Below are 22,273 nucleotides of genomic sequence, written 5' to 3'. Positions count from 1 at the left end.
TCATTGCATTCATCATCATTTTCTGTAACTCCCATTGGAGCATAGGACTTCAATAAAGGATCTCCATTTGCTCCTAGTTTTTTGTTAGCATTTCTAATTCGTTCTCATAATCATCGATTTCTTTTCATAGGAATCTCCTGCACGTGGTCCTGAGGGCGGTCTGTCTTACAATTTCCGTGAGGTTTCGACTCCAGAGCTTGTCGGAAAACTTCTGTAGCATTTTTCGTAGTGGTCACACACTCCATTTCCACTTTCGCAATTTTATATAGTTGGCCATAGGTTCCAGATTGCATTTTCTGCCTGTTATTGCTTGTCGTTGCTGATAACGTCAGGTTATAACACTTTTAGGACCGGCCGTAAGAATCTGTTAACAAAGCTCTGAATCTTTCCAGTAAGGTGGTCGATTACAAACCAAATTTTACGTCCGTAAAGCACTATTATTATACCTGCTCCGTAAGTATAGTCCTCAACATGATCAATTTTATTATCCAGTACTTGTATAAAATGATTTCTTCTTTTTGTGTCCATTTTCATTCTGTCTATGTTGATTTTTAAACCAGCCCTATTCGACTGGGACCATAGATCGCTAAGTTTCGGTTCCATTTCGGAATGCTTCGTAGAAAATAAGCTTCCAAATACTTTCGCGTTGTATGCTGTCATACGCAGTGCTGTAATCCTTGCATTGAAAACTTCTTTCTTTACGAGATATTTTCACGAAATGTGGGATGGATAATTGTATAAGACAACGGCACTTTCTAATTGTTCATATCGGTGCTTATACGAGTACATAGCTGCTATAGAAAGTGACCGATGAAAATCAAGTTACTGTTAGACAACTTTTTTATTTGTGAAAGGTATAATAGCTTCGGTGCAACCAAATTTAACGGTTTTTCTTGTTTATTTTAGTTCTCCACATATGTCTTTATTTGATACAATTATCTACCTTCTATCTTTGACACATGTGGATAAATCGCGTTTGAAGTCATTATTGTGGAAAACTAGAAATAATTCTGAGAAAAATGTATTAGTACATTTTAAGCATTCCATAAGAGGAAACGAAGATGCACATACATATTATATGTCAGCTTTATAGAAAGTGTCACAAAATAGACGTACCTAAAAGCTCTTAATTGCACACTTGCACACATTTAGTAATTATTTGTTATTATACACATCTCAATTACATTGAAAAATTAACTAAATACACAAACATTTACACTTATAAATAAACAACGAAGATACATTCTAACATATACAATATACACGCTTATATAAATACATTCAAATATAGATATGTATGTACATATGTCACACTGTGTAAGTGAAATTAATTTACATGATACCATATAAGCGCTGCTTCAGCGATCATTCATGAATTTTTAATCGGAAAAGACTCGCACATTCTAATGAAAGAAATTGAAGCCCAGATTCCACATAAAAAAATGTATTTCAATTAACAAAATTAAATAATTTGTGGTGCCACATTTCAAGTTATTGGCACAGCTGTTTACCATACATTCATATCATGGTTTCAATATCTTCACGCAAAGCCGAAGTCTATGCTAATACTCGCCATAGTATTTTTTGCGCTCTTCCAAGTCTATCGAAACCGGTTCTTCGTTGAATGACGTCATTCCATTGTCAATTTGTAATTGTTTGATTATTGTTGCTTAAAAATGACTAACATTTGGTTTCAAGAAATTCCTACTTAATAATTTTATGATTAAAAAAATTAAACGTGTTGGAAAAATATGAATTTCTTTGTTTCTATGCATCTAAATGCATTGTGACAAAGAGTACCCTGAAATTGTAAATATATATAAAATATTTAATTATTCATCAATACTTTTTTAACGCCTTCAGAGTAAGCCCTCTAGATGTAATACACTTATGCCAATGATTTTTTTAATCTTTGAAACACTTTTCATAAGAACTTTTTGGGATGGTCTTCAGCTCCTTCAGCAAATTTCGGTTTACCTCTTTGACCGACTGAAAACGGGTCCACGGAGCGGCAATTTCAGTTTGAGGAACAAGACAAAATCACACGGGGCCGAATTTGGTCAATATGGTGGTTGATATATAGTATTTATTACATTTTTGGCTTTCAAATTGGTCACAATCGTACTTTTTTCGAAAAAAAAAATTAGTTTATCCAGACGATTCGAGGAAGAACGTGTTTCATAGCTAAAATATCCACCGAAATATATATATTAGCGGACTTGCGAGAGGTAATGAGCTCTTTTGCCATCTCTCCAATACTTGCGTGACGATTTTCAAGCACCATATGTTTCACTTTGTTAATATTTGCATCAGTTGAAAAGGTCGAAGTTCGTCCAGAAGCATGGCTTCAACTATCTCTTGACCGCCTTTGAAGGCTTTGTACCGGTCGTAGGCGTGTGTTTTTGCCAAACCTGAAACACCGTAAGTCTTTTACAACATTAGCAGCGATTCTGCATACGAAATTCCGTTAGAAATACTAAATTTGAGATAAATTCTTTGTTCGATATTTTTATCCATTGTAAAAACCGCAACGCACTACTGAGGTGTACTGACTTAAAGAACTGCTCTAAACAAACTGGTTGACAAATCGCGCTAATTTTTGGCATCATAATTAAGGACGGTTGTACCAGATTAGGAAAAAAAATTTACCTGTCTTCCAAATAAGAGGGAGATGAAAGGTAGAAATGAAGAATTCCCGATACTTTCTTGACTGGGTATGTAGGTAAATAAGTCTCATTGCAAATAATTTTTCTTATCGCCTTTGAAAAGTATGCATAAACTCGAAAGTATTCATGCCTCATACTCAACTCAAGCTCTCTTAAGGAAGTGTATTATTCAAAAATTTTCGAGAAATTTTAAGACAACTTAGGAAACTATCCGGTAATTATAGAAAATTATTATAATAATTATTAAAACCTAATTAAGGAATATCGACTAAGAACAAAATAGCCTCACTCGGCTCTAACCGCTTAAGTGGTATCTACGCCAATAAAGAAGAGAATATCTACTAAGACCCACTCTTTTGTTATTATCATTATTATACTTAGGATCAATTCAAAATATTCAACAACATCCATATATACTTATTTGCAACTTTCTACAAAAAACTAAAAAAAAGAAATAATAAATTTAGCAAGTTTCGCAACAGCAGCAACGGATGACATGTTAATTGTTTTAATTAGCAATAAAATGCATGCCTGCCCTAGACCTACAACGTTGCATGAATAAATAAAATTATATCCTCATCCTTAGCACGACAGCATGTTGCACAACCCACAGCTTCCTGTGACATTGACAGGCACACAGCAGCCAAAGAGGGCGTGTCAGCACTAGCACGACTAGCTGTGCGGCGTTGCAACATAAATTAAATCAATGTTCAACGGCAATCATCACGCACCGAAGGGCCTATACGATCGAAGAGCGAATAAATACATCTACGTAAAAGTATGTGGTAGTGAAAAGAGAGCTTGTGAATACATTTAAAAATAAATCACATGCATTAAAATCCCAACGAATCGATTCAAACAAGTCATGGAAGTATGCATATGAAATGTCCAGTAGTCGGCAGCTTAAACTAGCAACTGCCAACCGCAAACGTTGTTGGAACAAATTGTCTGAAGCCGCAGACATCGCCAATACCACAGAATGCCGTTGACGGACGTTTTTCTGAAAAAATATGTACATACACATATACATATATGTATGGGAATATAAATTATATTTTCTCTATGTATGTACGTTTATATACAAGTATAAGATATAATAGGTACATATAAAGTACGTAAGTTGGCAACCCTGTAAAGATATATTTCTTCGGTCTTCAAACTCATATGCCTATATTCGTACATTCAGTGCCCCAGTCATTACTTTTTATTCCCAACATTTCTAGTCTACTATATTCATATACCCATAGCTGTATGCTCGTATTCCTCAAGTGCACGCACAGACATTTTGCAGACAACAGTCGGAGTCATTGATATTATTTCGTAGGCGATTCACAACTTGCCGCAACCGTTTATATATTCATATATATGTATATTATATAGAGGTACATACATATGTATAAGCCTATAATGCGGGTAAACGTGCAGGCGGCGGCGGGCATGTTGCAGCTGTCTTCGCGACTGCAACTAGTGACGTTTAACATTTGAGGCATGACGTTGATTTTCCGCAAGGCAATAAATAAACAGGGCAAAAAATTGCCGTTCTGTTGGGGTTTGCAATTTAAAATTTGTTTTGACCATTGATCACCTTGGCAACATGTTGCATGCCATGTATGTCTGTTCGTCAACTACCTCCACTATTTCTCAAGGACATTTGCTAGTCAAGCAATTTTTGCGCACGTTGCACAGTGGCTTAGCTTGGTATTGGAAAACATTAAATTTGTATGCAATATTAGGTATTAAGTAATGACCAAAGCTCGGATGTTGACGTATTTTCTAGAAGAAAATATGTTCAATCAGAATTATACTATACGCTTTCCTTACTTATGTAAAATGCATGCGGCGATTTTTACTATGAGGGAATTTATTTAACAAAAAGGTTTCATTAATGATTGGTTCCAAAATTACTAAATTTTTACGAAAAACATCGTCGCGCCTGGGAAGCAATTCTTTTCGTCTACCAGGATGTCATGAAACGTATTATTACAGGCGATGAGTCTTGGATCTAAGCTTACGACCCGTAAACTGACGAAAAATCGGTTGAATATCCTATCAGTATCATAGCAAAGGTGAGCCAAAGCCGAAGCCGTCAGAGCAGGTCAAAAATTAAGGTTATGTTGACAATTAACCGAACTACGAATTCCTTCCGACCGAACAAACTGTCAACAAGGAATACTATTGGCGCGAAGCTATTCGTAAAAAGAGATCGAAATTATGAACCGACAGTTCTAGATTTTTGCACCGCGATAATGCACCGCCGCATACTGCATTGATTCTTTTCTCCTAACTCTAGTTCGGCCAATACTTCCAAAATTATTATGCTTATTTTCGTTCGTAAAAAGTATTCGTTTACAAAAATCCACATCTTTTTACCAAGTTTGTCAAGATCACAAAATCGAAAGGCCTATGTAGTCTTTTTTTCCTTCACTGTAGCTCTTTTCGATTCGCCAACCGTGGAGACTAGCTTATTGACGGATCATTTTGTACCACTATTAAAAGGTTTATACGGCTGTAGAATTGAAGTTTCTTCTTCATATACTTTTATATGTTTACATAATAACTTTTCGTCAAGAATTTAAAAATATCATATCAAGAGTGTTATCTTTTACTAATTTCAACTGCATACATACTTATACTTTTATAGTGAGATATAGGGAAGAAAAGAGCCTATATCAATAGCTTCTGAAACTGGTTTTGTACTTAAAGCCTTATTGGCATTTACCTTCGTTGTTTTGTGTTTCCATCATGTTATTATTCCTTGTTTTTCTTTATGCCATCAACATCTCTACAGCTTTGAGTGATGTGAGATTGTATCTTATATTTAGCAAGATTGACGCAAATTCCTGTCGATGTAATTGCAGTGGCAACATTCTGAAGCAGTAATTTGCTGTAGCACAAAAGTACACGCTCTCAAGTTATTTATTTCTGGACTGCTCACTTGCATAAAGAAAAAAAATATGAACGCAGTTTAACAAATGTAATGAGCGTGCGTACTACAGTGTTTCGAATAGCTTAAAATATATTTGAATTTCGAAGAATTAAAAATATTTTTGTAAAGATGAAACGTTTTAAATTAAGCGGCACCAGTGTTTACGTTCCAGACTTCTCTCTTTTCATTCAGAGATTATTCCTGAGAATCGATAATAATTTCTTTCAATGGTGACATGATTTCGGAAATTTTCGTGCATCAGCCAAACTTCCTGTGTATAGCTCTTCAGTCCAAATATTTATAAGAAATGTGATTGAGATTGTAAACGTTTTGTAAAATTAGCGTAAAAGGAAAGAAAATCTTAAGAAAATTTTACAAATTTGAAGAATTTTGTATTTATTTACTTTTTTGGATTTTTTTTATTATTAAGAAATCACGCTTTTTCCCACAATTCTCGTTGAAAGTAAAATATTAATCACAGCAAAAATGTTTCATATGCTCTTGACCCATTTCAATATACAAATATGGACATCACATAAATAAGCACGAACCGCCAGTTCTTTTTCACACTTTCATTGCAGCTATTACTCATTGATACGCACACATTCACAGTTTTTTAATGTAAATATTTTTCCAATAAATTAATCCTATAATTTTTTTATAATTTTATACTATGGCTCAATTAATAAATGGCACAAATTCTTGGGATATTTTGACAATTGTTGGCTCCTAACCTATAAATGCTTATCTTATATTATATCCGAGTAAACAGATAAAAACACTCGTCCACACGCGTTCTTCAGTTATGTGTATACAAGTATATCTATTAAATATTTATGTATATTGTGTATATTGGACTTTTTTTGTATGTACATATGGTGTTATCTGAGTCGATTTCAAATAAGTTTAATGAAAGTGCACTTGGAAACCGGTGAGAGATCACGGTTTACAGTTAAAAGGAAATGACTAATATTTGAATCAAACATTTTTTTTAAGATTTTCAATCTTATCAAATTTAATTGAGTATAGCTTTTTCTACATTTGCTTTTTGTTTTGTATTGAAATCAATGCTAAGAGAATCAATTTCAACACCATAAATCATTTATGAAAGAAAAGTAATTTAGTCATATTGCTAAAATTAACCCTCAGTGTTAATATTCGTTGACTGTTATTAGAGTATATGGAAGTGCGATACCAATAACTCTGTAGCTCTTGAAAAAAGTGTACAAATTTTAGAAAATTGGAATCATTATTTATGAGTTTACACCTTATTTTAATTTTTTCCGGAATCCAGTGAAATTTTTTAAAGAAATATTAAATAATATTTGTAAACAAATATGTTTTCTTTATATTCATATTATATTTAACTTAAAAGATGGACCGTTATTCGAAAAGTTTGCTCTCTCAATGTTATTAAGATAACTTCCATTATTGCTGACATTTACGATATAAAATCAAACGGATGTTCGAAAATCTTTCAATTATGGTAGGTAAATAGGGGCTTAGGGAATTATTGATGTGAATCAATCCATTTATGACATTATTATTATTCTCTCCGAATTTACATAATCAGTGAGAGCATTGGCATAGTCTGTTGGCTTTAGCTACTGCTAGAGAATCACACAAACTACCGGAAAGGTGGGAAAAGTTCCAAAGAGATTTGCAAACATTTTTGCAGGTTAAATTGCTTCTGTACATTTAAATGTGAACTAAAGCTTATAACAGCAAAAAGTACGTTTCATTGTTTGTAGAAAATTTTTCATTTCATCCTTTTTTTGTTGTTATACTACTATTAAGGTGCGCCACTACCGCTTGCAAATAGAATGTTAAGCTTTTATCCATTTGCTCTTTTGTTGTTTCTCATGTTTGTACTATATATACTATATATACATAGTATGTACATAAGGTATGTACACAAATGACGTTTTTTATTATATTAATTAAATTATTAAAGTTCTTATCTCTTTAGTTATGCGGTGTGCTTCAAAATGTTTAGAAATGGATGTATGGGAGTGTATACAGAGAAAACAAGAGTATGGCCTTAAACGCTAAATTTACTTTTTTCTCGCAAATCCAAAGGCATGCGAGTATAAATATGTATGTATATACAAATTCTTCATTACAGGTGTATATTTGTATGTGCTGGTATGCAAAGTTGTTTTTATTGCACCCAAATGATTTGATATCTAGCAACTACAACTACCAACTAGCCTCATCGTACCTAAATAGGTACATATACACTGTACATACAAATGTACAGGAACAATTAGAGTATATGCTACTTTCAACTTGTATACTTCAAGTTGGTTTTTCAACCTTTACTCCCACATATCAAATTTGCACATTATCCTTTGCGGTTAAGAACATTTTATTGATGATTTTCTTGGTATATGCCTTCATTGATGGTCGGACCTCAATGGCACTGGTTTCATAAATGAAGTTTTTGCTGTACCGCAAAGCATTCAGATAAATAGAATATAAATGTATTTATTTATATTTGAATGCTTTGCAATGTCACATTTCCGAGTTGCGGTTTTCTCAACAAGTTTGCGAGATTTTTTTTAATGTCAAGTCAAACCCTTTTATGATATATGCAAGATTTTATAATAAATTGCAAATTTTCAGAATATTATCGAATTTTAAGATTTTTGTAGCAAGTTTTCATGCTAAAAGCGGAAATAAAGCTTTCGATGTAATCTCGTAGTTTCTTGAAAAAATACATAAAAAATAAACATTTTATAGATATGCTGAAAACACACAAACATATTATTTACAAATATATGTATTTAATTTAAGGTTGGGTTTTTAAATAGAAATTTAAATTTTAACTTAAATACGGCATGATTTTCAGTGGTACCTTTGCCGGCAAATGTTAGTTCCTAGTATTCGTTTCAGCGAAGAATCGCAGACAAACATCGAGCTCTTTTTGTAGTCAGCCTTTTTCAAAACCGTTTGATGTTGAATTTTAAATTCCTTAGCGATGTCATGGCTGCTTATGTGACGGTCCTGGTCAATTTTTCCATAATTTCATCGACTTTTTCAGCGATAGGTTGACCAGAGTGAGGTGCATCTTTCTCATCAAAATTTTTGGAACAGAAGCGTGAGAACCATTGTTGTGGTACACGAACTGATACAGCATCGTCTGCGTAAACTTCACAAATTTCATTGGTGGCTTGCGTGGCATTCTTCCCTTTTTTATACAAAAATTTTGAAACGTATCGAATTTCTTCATTATTTTCACACATTTTTGAATACCTGTAACTTTTTTTCAACTTTTTTTGGTTAAATGTATCTTGAAATCTCAGCTTTCCAACATTATATGGTATGACACAATGTGATTGGTAACACTGAAGATATACGACTGCAACGGCATCTACTGACAAAATACGAAAATACTTTTTCGACTACTCAATATGTATGGAAATACAAGCTGTACATGCTTCAGTATAAATTACTGAAATCTATTATTAGAAATCAACCCAATTACTAATGATTATTTTCTATAAATAAGTATAATAAGGAATACATACATATGCATGTGTGTGTATACGAGCGCCACTGTATTACTTAAATCTTGTAGAATTTCCTCAATTGCATTCTTTTCTAAATATGTCTGCACCAAAAACTCGAGACTTCCGTTCTATATATGTTACTATGGGCATGAATAACAATATCCATAAATAATAGCAAAGTCTGCTTTTCATATTTGACACAATAGAGGCTACTTAATTCGAAGCTTAATTTGAGACGCGTGTACGCATTTATTTATATGTATTATTTACATATGGCTATGCTCTTACATACATACATATACCAGCTATACTTTATTTTTGACATACATACATATATGTATATTCAAATGGTTACCGCACCATGTTCTGAATTAATATTGTGAATTTTTTAATCGTTTTTAATACCCTGAAAAATTGATTCGACATTCCATAGAAGTGAAGCAATGCAAATCATATTGTACATACTAGACATATGAAAGTGATGGGTGTAATTTGAATTTATTATTTATTGTCACACACAATAAGGCTCATATGTGTTTCGAAGCAGATTATCCGCTCAAAAAACCCAACCTAAAAATGTCGCAAACATTTGCAAGCTTTCGGCAAAGAAATGCACAGATTTTCAACTGCGTTGGAGAATTTCCTGGCGCACCAATTGGAATAATATGAGACCCTCTCGTCATTGGGAATACTCGCAAAACAACTTGTACGAGTATATTCAGAATGCTTTCTTATCACCATATTCTCAGAAGCATTTTTACGTTACATTATAAGCTTTACTTTATAAATAATAAATGTACTTGTAGATAACAAGTTTGTTGTTATACTCTCAACATGATGCACAGTGCATATTAATTTTTATACCCTGAACAGGGTATATTAAATTTGCCGCGAAGTTTTGTAACACCCAGTAGGAAACGTCGGAGATCCTATAAAGTATATACATTGTATCAGTGAAAAGAAATTGTAATTTAAATTCCCGGGTAAAATATTTATACTATGCCAAATATGAGTGAGATCTGAAATTTTGTAATCCAACTTTATTATTTCTAACAATTTCGTTTACGGTGATTCAGTTTTACCAAAAGTTTACCTTCGACCTCTTCAACTAATGAAAATATTAATGATTAGAGAGATGACAAGAACGCTTGACCACTCTTGCTAGTCCGTTCGAATGATTTTGGTGGATATTTTGGGTATAAAATGCGTTTTTGCTCAACTCGACCTGATGAAGCTGAATTTTTTGCAAAAAGAGCAAATTTCGAACTCACCTTCCGATCCCTCTCTATGCAGAGATCATTACAACAGCCGACGAGACACGGGTTTATGAGTTTGACATGCAAACAATTCAACAATCATCGGAATGGAGAGGAAAAAAAAGAGCCGAAACTAAAAGAACCACGCCAAAGCCGCTCAAAAATCAAGTGACCTACACTTTCCTAGGTACTTGTATATAAATGAGGTGACTAACCATGTCCGTATACTAAGTTTGACACGAAGTTTTGTAATACCCATGAAAGAAACACCGAAGATCCTATAAAGTATATACATAAATATGTATATAATTGAGTCGACTAGCCATGTTCCGCATATACATACATACGTGAAGTAGTCCTAAATATCGATCTGAAATTTTGCACCAGTCCTTTTCTCCCCGAGATGCTGTTCATTTGTCGGAACCACTATAGGATATCTTCATGAAATTTTGACATTTTACGCTACAGTGTCCGAATATATTGTTCAGTTGCAACCACGAAACGTTTTTATTTGTGAAGAGTATTATAGTTTCGGTACAATCGATTGTTTTTATCCAATGGTTGTTTATGAAATGCTGTAGTTAGTGAGACCTCAAACTAATTAGAAAGAAATATCATATAACTTCTGGACGGGCAATGTATTAGTCCGAAAAAGACCAGAATTTTATAAATTATGAAATAATTTAGTAATGACTTATTATATTTTATTGAAAAATTTAATGTTTTAAGTTAATTTAGCATTGAAAAAGTGTGGCATCGGTATAAAACTTTTGCCGCTTTCTTACTTATATATTGTTTCATATCTTTGGTACTTATACTAAACGAGCTGATTATATGCAACTAAATAAAATAACCTTTTCCTTCTCTTCTTATAATTTCAGATACAAAGCGACTAACGATAACTTCATGCAGTGGAAAACAGTAGCAAATACGACAAAACAGTTTCAGCATAGAGTCTCGTAAGACGTACACATAATTATGGACGACAATGTTCGTATGAGCATAAAATGCTGTGATAAAAATTATAATTTTTTTACTGCTCATTTTTGTTGTTTACAAAATTTGATTGAAAACAAATACATATCAACAACATGAGTAGTCGTTAAAAACACTTGACCGCGTACAGTGCGAGGCGATTAAGATGCGCAACATTCGCACAAATAAGAAATTACTAATTATTTAAAGTGAAATAGTGATTCAAAGTGCATTAGAAATAAATATCTGCAAATGCTTGTTCATAATTTTAGAAATTTTGCGCTTTAGTGTCGAGATAATAAAAAAATGTGTAATAGAAAGTAAAATTACTCACACTTAAGCTTTAAAAAAGGCATTAATTAAAAATATACATAAATGAAATTTCAAATTAATTGCAGATCTCTTTCCGGAATTGTTTTATACAACTACAGATGTTAAGATGTATAGTAAAACATTAATAATGTGTTAAGAGATCAAAAGTGAAAAATTGACGCAGCAAAAATAAAAAAAAAAAACAAACATATTTGTTTACAAACAAGTTTTAGTTTTAAATGAATTGTACAAATACTTCAACACATCAATATCAAGATGAGACTTCCACACACGTCGATAAGACACACAAACCTTCGGAGGAGCAGCGGTTTGACTAAAACGGGCATATTTTCGGCATTACTACTGCTACCCTTAACCACATTGTGGGGAGTTCAAGCCGGTGAGTACTAGTTTAAATAAATAAATGCCTACGCTGCATATAAACAGAATTGTTTAAAAATATGTTACTATATATTAACAAATATTAACTTTTGGCGAAGAATCAGAATAGCTTGAGGTAAATAAGTTGAAGGCTTGCTAAAAGTACATATGCAGTAGAGATGAGAGATATTGCGATTTTTAAATCACTGTGATATCAGAGATTGCTCTTTTTAAATAAATGTGATTATATATTTATATTGCGATCTCAACTAAGTCGACGTTCAAACGACGTTGTTGTTGCTGTAGCGGCAGATTCTGCCAATTTGACACTGTTTGGCCGAATAAAAGTCCGGGTCTGTTCCACTTACCACTTACGTAGGTTTTCCGCCTTTCTTTTCACTACATTTTCGCAAATATTGGAGCGGTTCGGCTACCTGACACTTAGAGCGTATTGCATAGTTCATTTGTATGTTGGTATGATGGTTTCACACATTTCTTAGAAGGAATTACCATTAGTGTGGTTGATAATTTAAGACCAAATAATTAACGCGAGTTTCCTAATCTTTGGGAAAATATTAAAAACCCGTAATTTTTTTATTCCATCATTTTTTCTGAAATTAATTAGTTACAATTCTTGTTTTCATCACAAAATGCTTTATATAAGAACGTTACACTCAAAACTTCAAACCGCTATGACGAAAAATAGCATATACGATATATACAATACCCTGAAGAAAGTTGTTACTTTTCTGCTATTTGCTATTGTGATCGTAATTCACAGGTTCGAACTGCTATCGTAAATCACAGGTTTCGAACTGCGATCGCTATCGCAGTTCATAGAAGCGAACTGCTATTTATAAAAAGTGATCGCAGTTGCGATTTGCGATTTTTCAATCACAGTGAAAAAATCACCGGTAGTGAAATATCGCTCATCACTAATATGCAGTGGTATATGACAAAAATATTAGTGGGCAAAAAATAGTAAGACTTTCTAATTTAAATAAAATAAACAGTCAGTAAAATCTGTGCTAAATATAACATCAAAATAATCATTAGTATTTAGCTTACACTTGTCTTTCTGACGTACATAAAGTGCACTGGTCAATTTTTACATTGAGCGAAATTATTTAACAAAGAAACTTAATTAAATTTTGTATGCGGAATCAAATTCCACAAAATATTCGGGCCTTCAACATTAACTAATGATATTTAGAAATCGATGATTAACAACCAGAGATCTTACTGGCATCGTGGGAATATCGAAAGGATCAGTGAAAACCATTTTGAAGGGGTTTATTCTACAGTCAAAGTAGTTCTCTATATAAAAAATATTTTCTTCACTTTTTCCTTTGAATACAACATATGTATGTATGTACATAGATTAAATGTGTAAGACTATTTCCTATAATCTCAGTCTTTGCTGTCCAAAATAAGGCGCCAAATGCAATTCCCAAAAATATTTGGCACCAATTAATTTATGTTATACTGAAGGAAATGTCGCTGAGGTTGATAGAATTACGCTTGCATGCTTGTATGTAAATATGTCTCATGTAATTAATTTCAATACTTAAAGTACAAACAGTAGCTTTGATTCTACTGTATTGACATGTTGTTATCGCCTATAATATATGTATGTATGTAGGCATACACAATAAATAATTATCTCGTAAATTACATTTTCTGCTTTAATATACCAATTAAACCCTTTAAGTAAACTAAGCTCGCCGCAATTGTTTATGAGTACTAGAACAAGACTTTGGAAGACTATCAGCAATTACTTACATACAAACTAACATGCATACATTACATGCCATTGTTTATATATGTATGTATTCCATATTTCACAGGAGAACACTTAGATAAGAGCATACATATAACTAATGAATTTGCATATATGTAAATATGAGTACATGTACTCGTATGTACAGCGGTGGTCATGAAAATAGCAACGCAACTAAGACATTGTATTGAAAACTGAGAGGTTTTGGAAAAATATGGGCTTATATTTATGTTTAAATTATAATTTGTTATATTGTTATTATTATTATTATTATTATCACTACCATTATTATAATTAATTAATTTGGATTTTTGAAAAAAAAGAAAATATAAATAGTTTTAAATCGAATAAAATAGGGCTAGAAGTAGCCACTGCTTGATGTACTTGAGTGAAACTTAACATTTTTTTAATTAATAAATTATCGCTTTGATAAGCTCTCAGATTTTGTTTCTTAAGTTTTTTTTTATAAATTTGTCAAAGTTCTACTCCTAAAATAATTATCATCCCCACTTACAGCACACAGTAATCAAAAGTAATTTGCTCTACTGGAATTATTAAAATTTGCTATTTTAATTATATAAATACTTACTTGTCTATGTTTGTAGCCATGCATATGTGTGCGCTAAAAAACACGACAACCTGAACGCGTTTGTAATATAGTTTGCAAACATGCATACATATGTTTCATTGCTTGTGTTTACTTTTTTATTTGTGTAGCGATAATCTAAAACCATTTTTTATTATTATTATGAGCCTTGGGAAATCTCAAATGTTTGTTGATATTTATTAGCGTGTACTGAATTTTTATTTCCTTTATTGACATTAAGTACATAAGTATATATACATACATAATACATTCGCTTATTTATATATTAATTGATGAAATTTTTTCGAAATGATGTCAAATAATCCCAATATTTTTCGCAATATCAGAAGTTTAGATCAGAGAGAGTCCTGCTTCTTTTATTGTTAAGTTTTTAAGATGAATTTTTACAGAACTAAGAGCTTTCCTAGTTATGTATATTTTTATACACTTAAGGTCTTTAGGTCAAGCTAATATTTTTTTTTACTATTAATGGGATTATTTTGCTTTAATCGTTATACTTTAATGACGGATAATTAATTAATTAGTAATAATTAATTAGTTAAAACAAAATATCAACAATAATCTTGTCTTCAAATTTATATTGGGTAGTCGAAAAAGTCTTTTCGAATTTTGTTAATACTAGATGTCGTTGCAGTCGCATATCCCCAGTGCTAGCAATCACATTGTGTCATACAATATTATAGTATTGGAGAGGTGAGATTTTAAGCTTCATTTAACCAAAAAAAAATAAATTCGGAGAAGTTGAAAAAAAGTTACAGCTGTTCAAAAATAAGTGAAAATAATGAAGAAATTCGCTATATTTTGAAATTTTTGTATAAAAAAGGAGGGAATGCCACGCAAAAAATGAAATTTATAAAGTTTACGGAGACGATGCTATGTCAGTTCGTCTAGCACAACAATAGTTCGCTCGCTACCGTTCAGAAAATTTCGAATGACACTGATGAAAGTTTTACACTGATGGAATAATGTCTCTAGCGGAAAAATGGCAAAAAGTGGTCGACCAAAATGGTAGATATTTGTTTATTTCTTTATTATTATAAATATAAAAAAAATAAGTTGAAATTTGATTAAAAATACGAAAAAACTTTTTCAATTACGCAATATTTGAAAATTAAACAAAATATATGAATATTAAATAAAGTATTACAGAATAAAGATATAGTAAATGAAAAGAAAATTCGCAATAATTAGCATAAGTAATAAAGTGAAATGCTTAAAGAGTGAGGTTAAGTTCATTTCTTCTATAATCACATAAATTTGTATGTATAGCGTAATGTTCATAATTGATTTTTCTGCTACACTGAATTTCAGTAAGATTATCAGCTCAGCTGCTGAATTTTTTTTATTTGCATTTTCTTTATTATTAGTGTTTTTTCGAATATAGTCTGCGACGTTAGATCTAAAAATAGTTTTTGAGTGCATTGTTCAAAGACATTGTGCTACAACTACGTTGTGTTTACAAATACAATACAATGCATGCAGTCATATTTACATATATACATAAATATATATATATTAATATTTTTTAATACATATGTACATATGTATATATGTATGCAGTATGCACAAATGTTATATACATTATGTATTATAGATTGCTAGTGTTGCGAGATCGCGTCCGGCACGCTTTGTACTGTTATTAATTTAAAACTAGAACGTTAAGCTAACTGAAAATATTACACTTATACAAAAGCATTCAGTTGCTGTAATGCTAGTGATAAATTAGTTTTGATAAAAATAGCTGCATTTATAGAAAAACAATTATTATAATACTAAATAATTATACCGAGAGATGTTTCCTCTATATAGTGCTCACTAATCAACCGATACAAAATACTTCACTTCGAGTGACTGATGGAAATATTTTTCAAATTATTGAAATTCAATACTGTATATGCTTGAAAGTAATTATATTTTAAATATTTTGCAAAAATAACGAAATCGTGATTTTCTGTAAATTCTAACTTACGGGCATGCGCAGCAGTGTTAATAGCAAACTATAATCGGTTTCCTTTCCTCAAGAAGCTACTCAGTATTTATTGCCAAGAAAAATCACAGAGAAACGTTGAAATAATATAAGATTTTTTAGAGAAAAAAATAAAAATATGTAAATCATTATATAGTAGAGTTATAGGAGTATCCATTTTGTAATAAATAACTCATACGCACTGTGTACCAAGAGTAAAACTGTCCGACTTAATTTAGTAACGTGTCAAATTTAACATTTTCAGGCGAAGAAGGAATTTCCATGCATTTTCAGCACATCTTCTCTATAACTATTTGTTTATATTCACTTAACTGTGTATACATACATATGTACATATGTATATTTATGTAATCTCTATTTGCCGTTCGCTTGTGCCAAACCTTTCGCGCTTATTCTGCTACGCGTATTTAATATATAATTTTAACGTGTCGATAGGTGATTTAAATGCAAATCGTTGGAACCATTCATTGAAGTGCAAATACAAAGTAAACACCGAATTATACTTCTTCTCTTCTTCTGTTGAGAGTTTAAACACGTAGCAATGCCAAATCAACATTTTGAATCGGTGCGAGTTGAACGCATTTCCAGTGAATAAAAAGCAATAAAAACGTTTATTTACAAGTATTTCGTACACTTAAGAGACGATACAAATAGATAATGATTTCAGTACACAAATGAATTGAAGCCAAGTAGGGAAGAAGTAAGCTCGGGCGAGACCTATTATTGAGTACTAAGTATAAGGTAGTGTTAAATATAAGAAATGCTGCGTAGGATATGTAAATTTTACTGTCAGGGGAAAGTAAGGGTTAGTTTCTGAAATTTTTGAAGAATTGTTGACCCTTCTTATGTTTAAATTTCGTTTCAGCGTTCTAAATAATGTAGAAAAAGTATGTTTGTTTTACAAGCTGTGCCCATGGCTTGGTTCAAACCCATCAAGCACTTTGTAATATAAAATATTTCACACAATATTGTGTGTTGACATATTCATTCAGTAATATTCGGCTCATTTACATCTAACTATCATATTCTTATGCAAAATGTGTCAGAGTATAAAACATTGTAGTAACAGAAATGCATTTGGCTAAGAAGTGCATTTATACTTATGTATATACATACAATTATAATTATATATGTATGTACGTGAATGGCAATTGCGTGTGGCATTCAATTTAGCTTGCGCAAATATGCATGCAACTCACAATTGTGCGTACCTATACTCGTAGTTCTTTATATTTAGTATGCAAGGCATAGAGCCCTTTCAATCCATGATAAAAGTGATAACAAATGGGCATTCGTATTTGGCATATAGACAAGTGCTGTTGACAAATATATAACAATACTAATTATCCTTACTTGCTCTCCTATAAGCACATTCACCTGGGCTGCAAATCGTACAAAAGTTAAAAAAAAATTAAAAACAAAACAATAAAAAATCGTTAACTTCGGGTGCATATGTAAAAAATTATCTCTTTTTTGATCGGCCAGTTCGCATAGCAGTTATTTTTTATTGTAGTCCGATCGGAAAAATAGGCGCTGTTATTGTACCGTTATCTTGGAATATAATCCTTGACAATTTTCTTATAAAAGTTTCCACTACATGAACATAGTCGTCCGAACTGAACAATATAGCTGGTTGGCAGCTGACCTGTATAGGCAAAACCAGCTCCGGGCCTGGCGAATGCTTAGGAAACTCATGCATCTCGATGTGATTTGATTTCAAAGTCATGAGGAGACTCACGGCAAACTGGTTATCAGCTGGCTCTATATAAGAAAAACAGGTACCGGGTCCAATAGGGGGACACTTTCGTCAAATGAGAAGCGTTTTCGGTAGAAAAAAACCTCAGCAAAAATTCAGATTAATATCACAAAAGACTGAAAAACTAGTTCGGGAATATACTGAGACAAGGACAAAAATAAATCGAGTCACTTTGTTACTCTAATCTTTAATGTATATATTTGATAGGGTGTTCTCCAACGTTTTCTTCTGGGGATTATAAAGCTGATATACCCTAATTAGGGTATAAAAGCTTTCTTACCAACAAATTCATATGTAAGTCTGTAAAAATATTCGTCATTTATAATTATTAACGCTTATTTCTATTTGACGTATTTATATTAAATTTGTTTGCTCAAAGTTAGACGTTTTATTCCACATCTCTTTTTTCCCCAATTTTTCAATATGTATGTATTTTGCTATAATTTTTTCCATTCGTTTGCGTTTGCAAATAACTTCCCTGGTGCTATACAGCTGTCTTTAATTAAACGCCACCTCATCCAATACGAATACCAAAAAGCAAAGAATTCTTTGTGAGTAAATAGAGTTGGACTTTGGCGCCACTGGCGACACAGTTTAATTGTGTGCATCCGATCTCTGCTTTTTTGTGGCTTCCAACAGTTATATTAAAATTTATTTCAGTTTGTGAGTGTGTACATATGTTTTGAAATGCGTGCGCCAGCCACATAAAAGTCTCATGCAACATAATATAGATATACAAGTATGTATGTATGTGTTTTTTTGGTACTCAAGTAAGAAATACATATGCTCACAGGGCATAAGAAAGAATAGATTTTAGGAATGTTAATAAAACCATATACATACATACAAAAATGTTTGTCATTCAACAAAATTGAAAAGTAGCGAAACGAACAGACAGCTCGCATAAGTCAAGCAAAGTTGAGCTGAGCTGAGATTGCTAAACCATTTTTAAGACTTATCCGCATACATTCTATTATTATATAACTAATTAGTTTTTATTTATGTTTCAGCGCCACAATTATTTCCAACAAATGACGACGAGGAATTCCGTCGTAATTATGCTGTCGAATACGGTGCACCGTTAATCACACCTCTAATGGAGGCTGTAACACTTGAATTAAATACCAATTATACAATACGTTGTGAGGCCGATGAGCCATTATCGTGGAGACTCCCTGATGATACTGACTACGACGAGCAAACATTTAACACTGGTGATCCACAACGTCCCCATGGCAGTATGCTATATCTCTTGGATATATCTAGCAAAAATTTGGGTAATTACTATTGCGTAAAAAAATCAAGTATTCCAAATAAACTAGAAGCAATGCAGGACGAGGAACTTGTAGAGTTGGTTAACAATAATAAAGCGTCCTCAATTTACATATACGTTAATGGTAAGCATAAATATACCCTAGAGGCATAGATTATATTTACTAACGTTGTTATTCCCCCCACAGACCCCGTTAATCTTTTGTCACAAAATGAATTTCCGGTCATTAGTGCACTACAGTACCAGGATACGGTCATACCATGCAAACCAACTATGCCCGACATAGAAGTGCTGCTAACCACGTCGCATGGTGAAGTAAGTATATATAGAAATTAGTATTTATTTTGACTAAATGTCAACTTGCTTACAAGCTCTTCCAATTTTACACTTTGCGCATACACGAGCTTAATAAGTTTTTCGCTTGCACTTTCAATGAAATACCTATTTAATTAATTGCAATGTTTATGAATGCTAATTGTCATATTCGGTTTCATATTTCATTAAATTGTGTCTTTAACTACTTTGGTTATGGCTGCTACATACATTTTTTTCTTGGCTTAATATTTTATATTATATTTAGGATGGGGTGGAGGCAAAAGTTTTGTGTTCCTCTAAGTCGACGCCACAGCATACAAGCTTTCCACCTGCCAATGTGTATGACTCAATTGAATTCGATCCGAAAATCGGTTTTATCATACACAATGTGAAAAACATTGCTGATTTGGATTGCTTTAGCCGCAATGGAAGCACAATTAGTTCACTTAACTATATAATTAGTATGAAACGTATGTCACTCAAGTCTTTTTTTATCTAAAAAAACAACAACTATAAATTTATGTAGATCGCAATACCTTGTATATATACATATGACTATTTATAGTTACCCAAAAACAATATATAGTACCATAAACATCCATATATATAATAGATATAGTAGACAGTACACAGAGGTACATAGCACAGTAGCTCTAGCAGTATGCCAACCTGTATAAATATGTAATTATTTGGCATTACTCTTTATAAATATAAAAATAAGTACAAATTTGCTAAATAGATAAAGCTAGTACTATAAATTATACGATTTATATAACAAGCTAATTGGTCCACATATAATAAATATTGCATAATATGATTAATTGATGGAAATTTCAATATAAAAGAAAATTTTTTTATTTCATCTGATTAGGCAGGGTCCATTTGAGCCATAGCACCAAGGTATATCAAATTAGGCAGCAAAAGCAAATGTGATTAATAGTGAAAACTAAAAAAGCATCTAAGGGTTCGATCACACTAAGACTAATAAGAATTTGTCCTTGCGATATAAACTTTACCAAGATTCGTTTAGGCGGAAGTTAGTACACTCGTTTTGCAAGGGGTTATAAGAATTTCTGCACTGGTTTCATTTATTTTTGATATCAATTCACTTTATACCAAACGAAAAGTTATTAGGTACTTCTCAAAGTCATAACATACATACATATGTATATCGTCACCTAAAATGCAAAACACCGTATAAACAAAAAAACGAAATTGAGTTTTTTATTGCTTACGATTCACTACATCATATTGCATATATCTAACATAAAATTTTCGACTTCTACTGTCAGATATAACCAATGTCTTCGTATTTTGTCAATAGATGTAGTTGCAGTCGTACACCTCCAGTGCTACCAATCATGTTGGAAAGGTGAGATTTTAAGCTTTATTTAGCCAAAAAATATTAAATTCGCGGAAGTTGAAAAAAAGTTACAGCTGTTCAAAAATGAGTGAAAATAATGAAGAAATTCGTTATATTTTGAAATTTTTGTATAAAAAAGGGAACAATGCCACTCAAGGAAATTTGCGAAGTTCACGGAAACGATGCTGCATCCGTTCGTGTAGCACAACAATGATTCGCTAGCTTTGTTCTGGAATTTTCGAAATTTCGATTTTCACTGATAAAAGTTTTATACTGAAGGAATAATGTCTCTAGCGGGAAAATGGCAAAAAGTGGTCAACCAAAATGTTACTTTTTTTGTTCTTAAATAAAAAAAAAATAAATTGAAGTTTGATTGGAAATACGAAAAGACTTTTTCGACTACGCAATATAACCATTTTATAACCAAAACAAATTTTTTTTCAATATGAGTGGTTTCTATTATTATCGTTTTTCCTTCGCCTGTAAACTTATGAAAAGAGATGTTACGTCATTTTGCATTTCAGGCGACGATATAATTTAATATACCATATAATAATGTAAATCGATAAGCGTGATAAAATATCAACCTAGATATTACAGAAAATCCTCGTATCTGTTATAGGGCTTATAATATATTTAGTTTAAGATAAATATTTGTATACAGGATATATTAGAGGGCACTACCAGAATCAGTATAAGAATTTTTAAAACCATATATACAGTTAACAGTATAATATTATTTTGGAAATTCAGATAGTTAAATTATTAAAAAATTTGCGCATATTTTTTAAATACCATGCAGTTATGTATATATGTATGTATGTTAGTAAGTCATATTATTTTTATATATAAACGGAAAACGTAAATTACTAGATAAAAAGTACTTTTGTAGTCCATTCATAGAAATCATTTTTGTAAATAAATACACCAGACTGTCTGTAGACATTCTCACACTTATTTGACTAATTTTAAACTTTTTCATTTTATACATTCTTGTATTTTTACATTATAACAAGTTCGCAGTTGCCCCTGTGGAAACCTCAGTGCACTTTGCCACAGGAACGATTTTTTTTTTAAACTAACCTAACTTAACAAAGTTAAAAAGTAACCACTTACAAAATTTGGACACGTTTTTATTATACCTACATATATATACTTATATTA

General features: G+C 31.9%; 1 protein-coding gene across 15 annotated transcripts in view; it reads left to right on the top strand.

Annotated features, from left to right (window-relative positions):
• LOC105231199 (vascular endothelial growth factor receptor 1) overlaps positions 1-22,273 on the top strand; it is a 66,492-nt gene that overhangs the window by 30,444 nt on the left and 13,775 nt on the right. For 12 of the 15 annotated variants that reach the window (XM_029552373.2, XM_019992083.3, XM_011212358.4 and 9 more), the window contains exons 2-4: positions 11,734-12,047; positions 19,169-19,555; positions 19,619-19,746. In XM_029552373.2, the coding sequence (XP_029408233.2) occupies positions 11,924-12,047; positions 19,169-19,555; positions 19,619-19,746 (639 nt within the window). In that variant the 5' untranslated portion in view covers positions 11,734-11,923. Of the gene's footprint in view, positions 1-11,241; positions 11,351-11,733; positions 12,048-19,168; positions 19,556-19,618; positions 19,747-20,011; positions 20,217-22,273 lie in introns of all 15 variants that reach the window. The other 3 variants (XM_019992081.3, XM_049446436.1, XM_049446435.1) reach the window with 3 other exon arrangements.

Source organism: Bactrocera dorsalis, chromosome 1, assembly GCF_023373825.1.
Source record: "Bactrocera dorsalis isolate Fly_Bdor chromosome 1, ASM2337382v1, whole genome shotgun sequence".
Classification (NCBI taxonomy): domain Eukaryota; kingdom Metazoa; phylum Arthropoda; class Insecta; order Diptera; family Tephritidae; genus Bactrocera; species Bactrocera dorsalis.
This window is presented reverse-complemented; position numbering and strand designations above follow the sequence as displayed.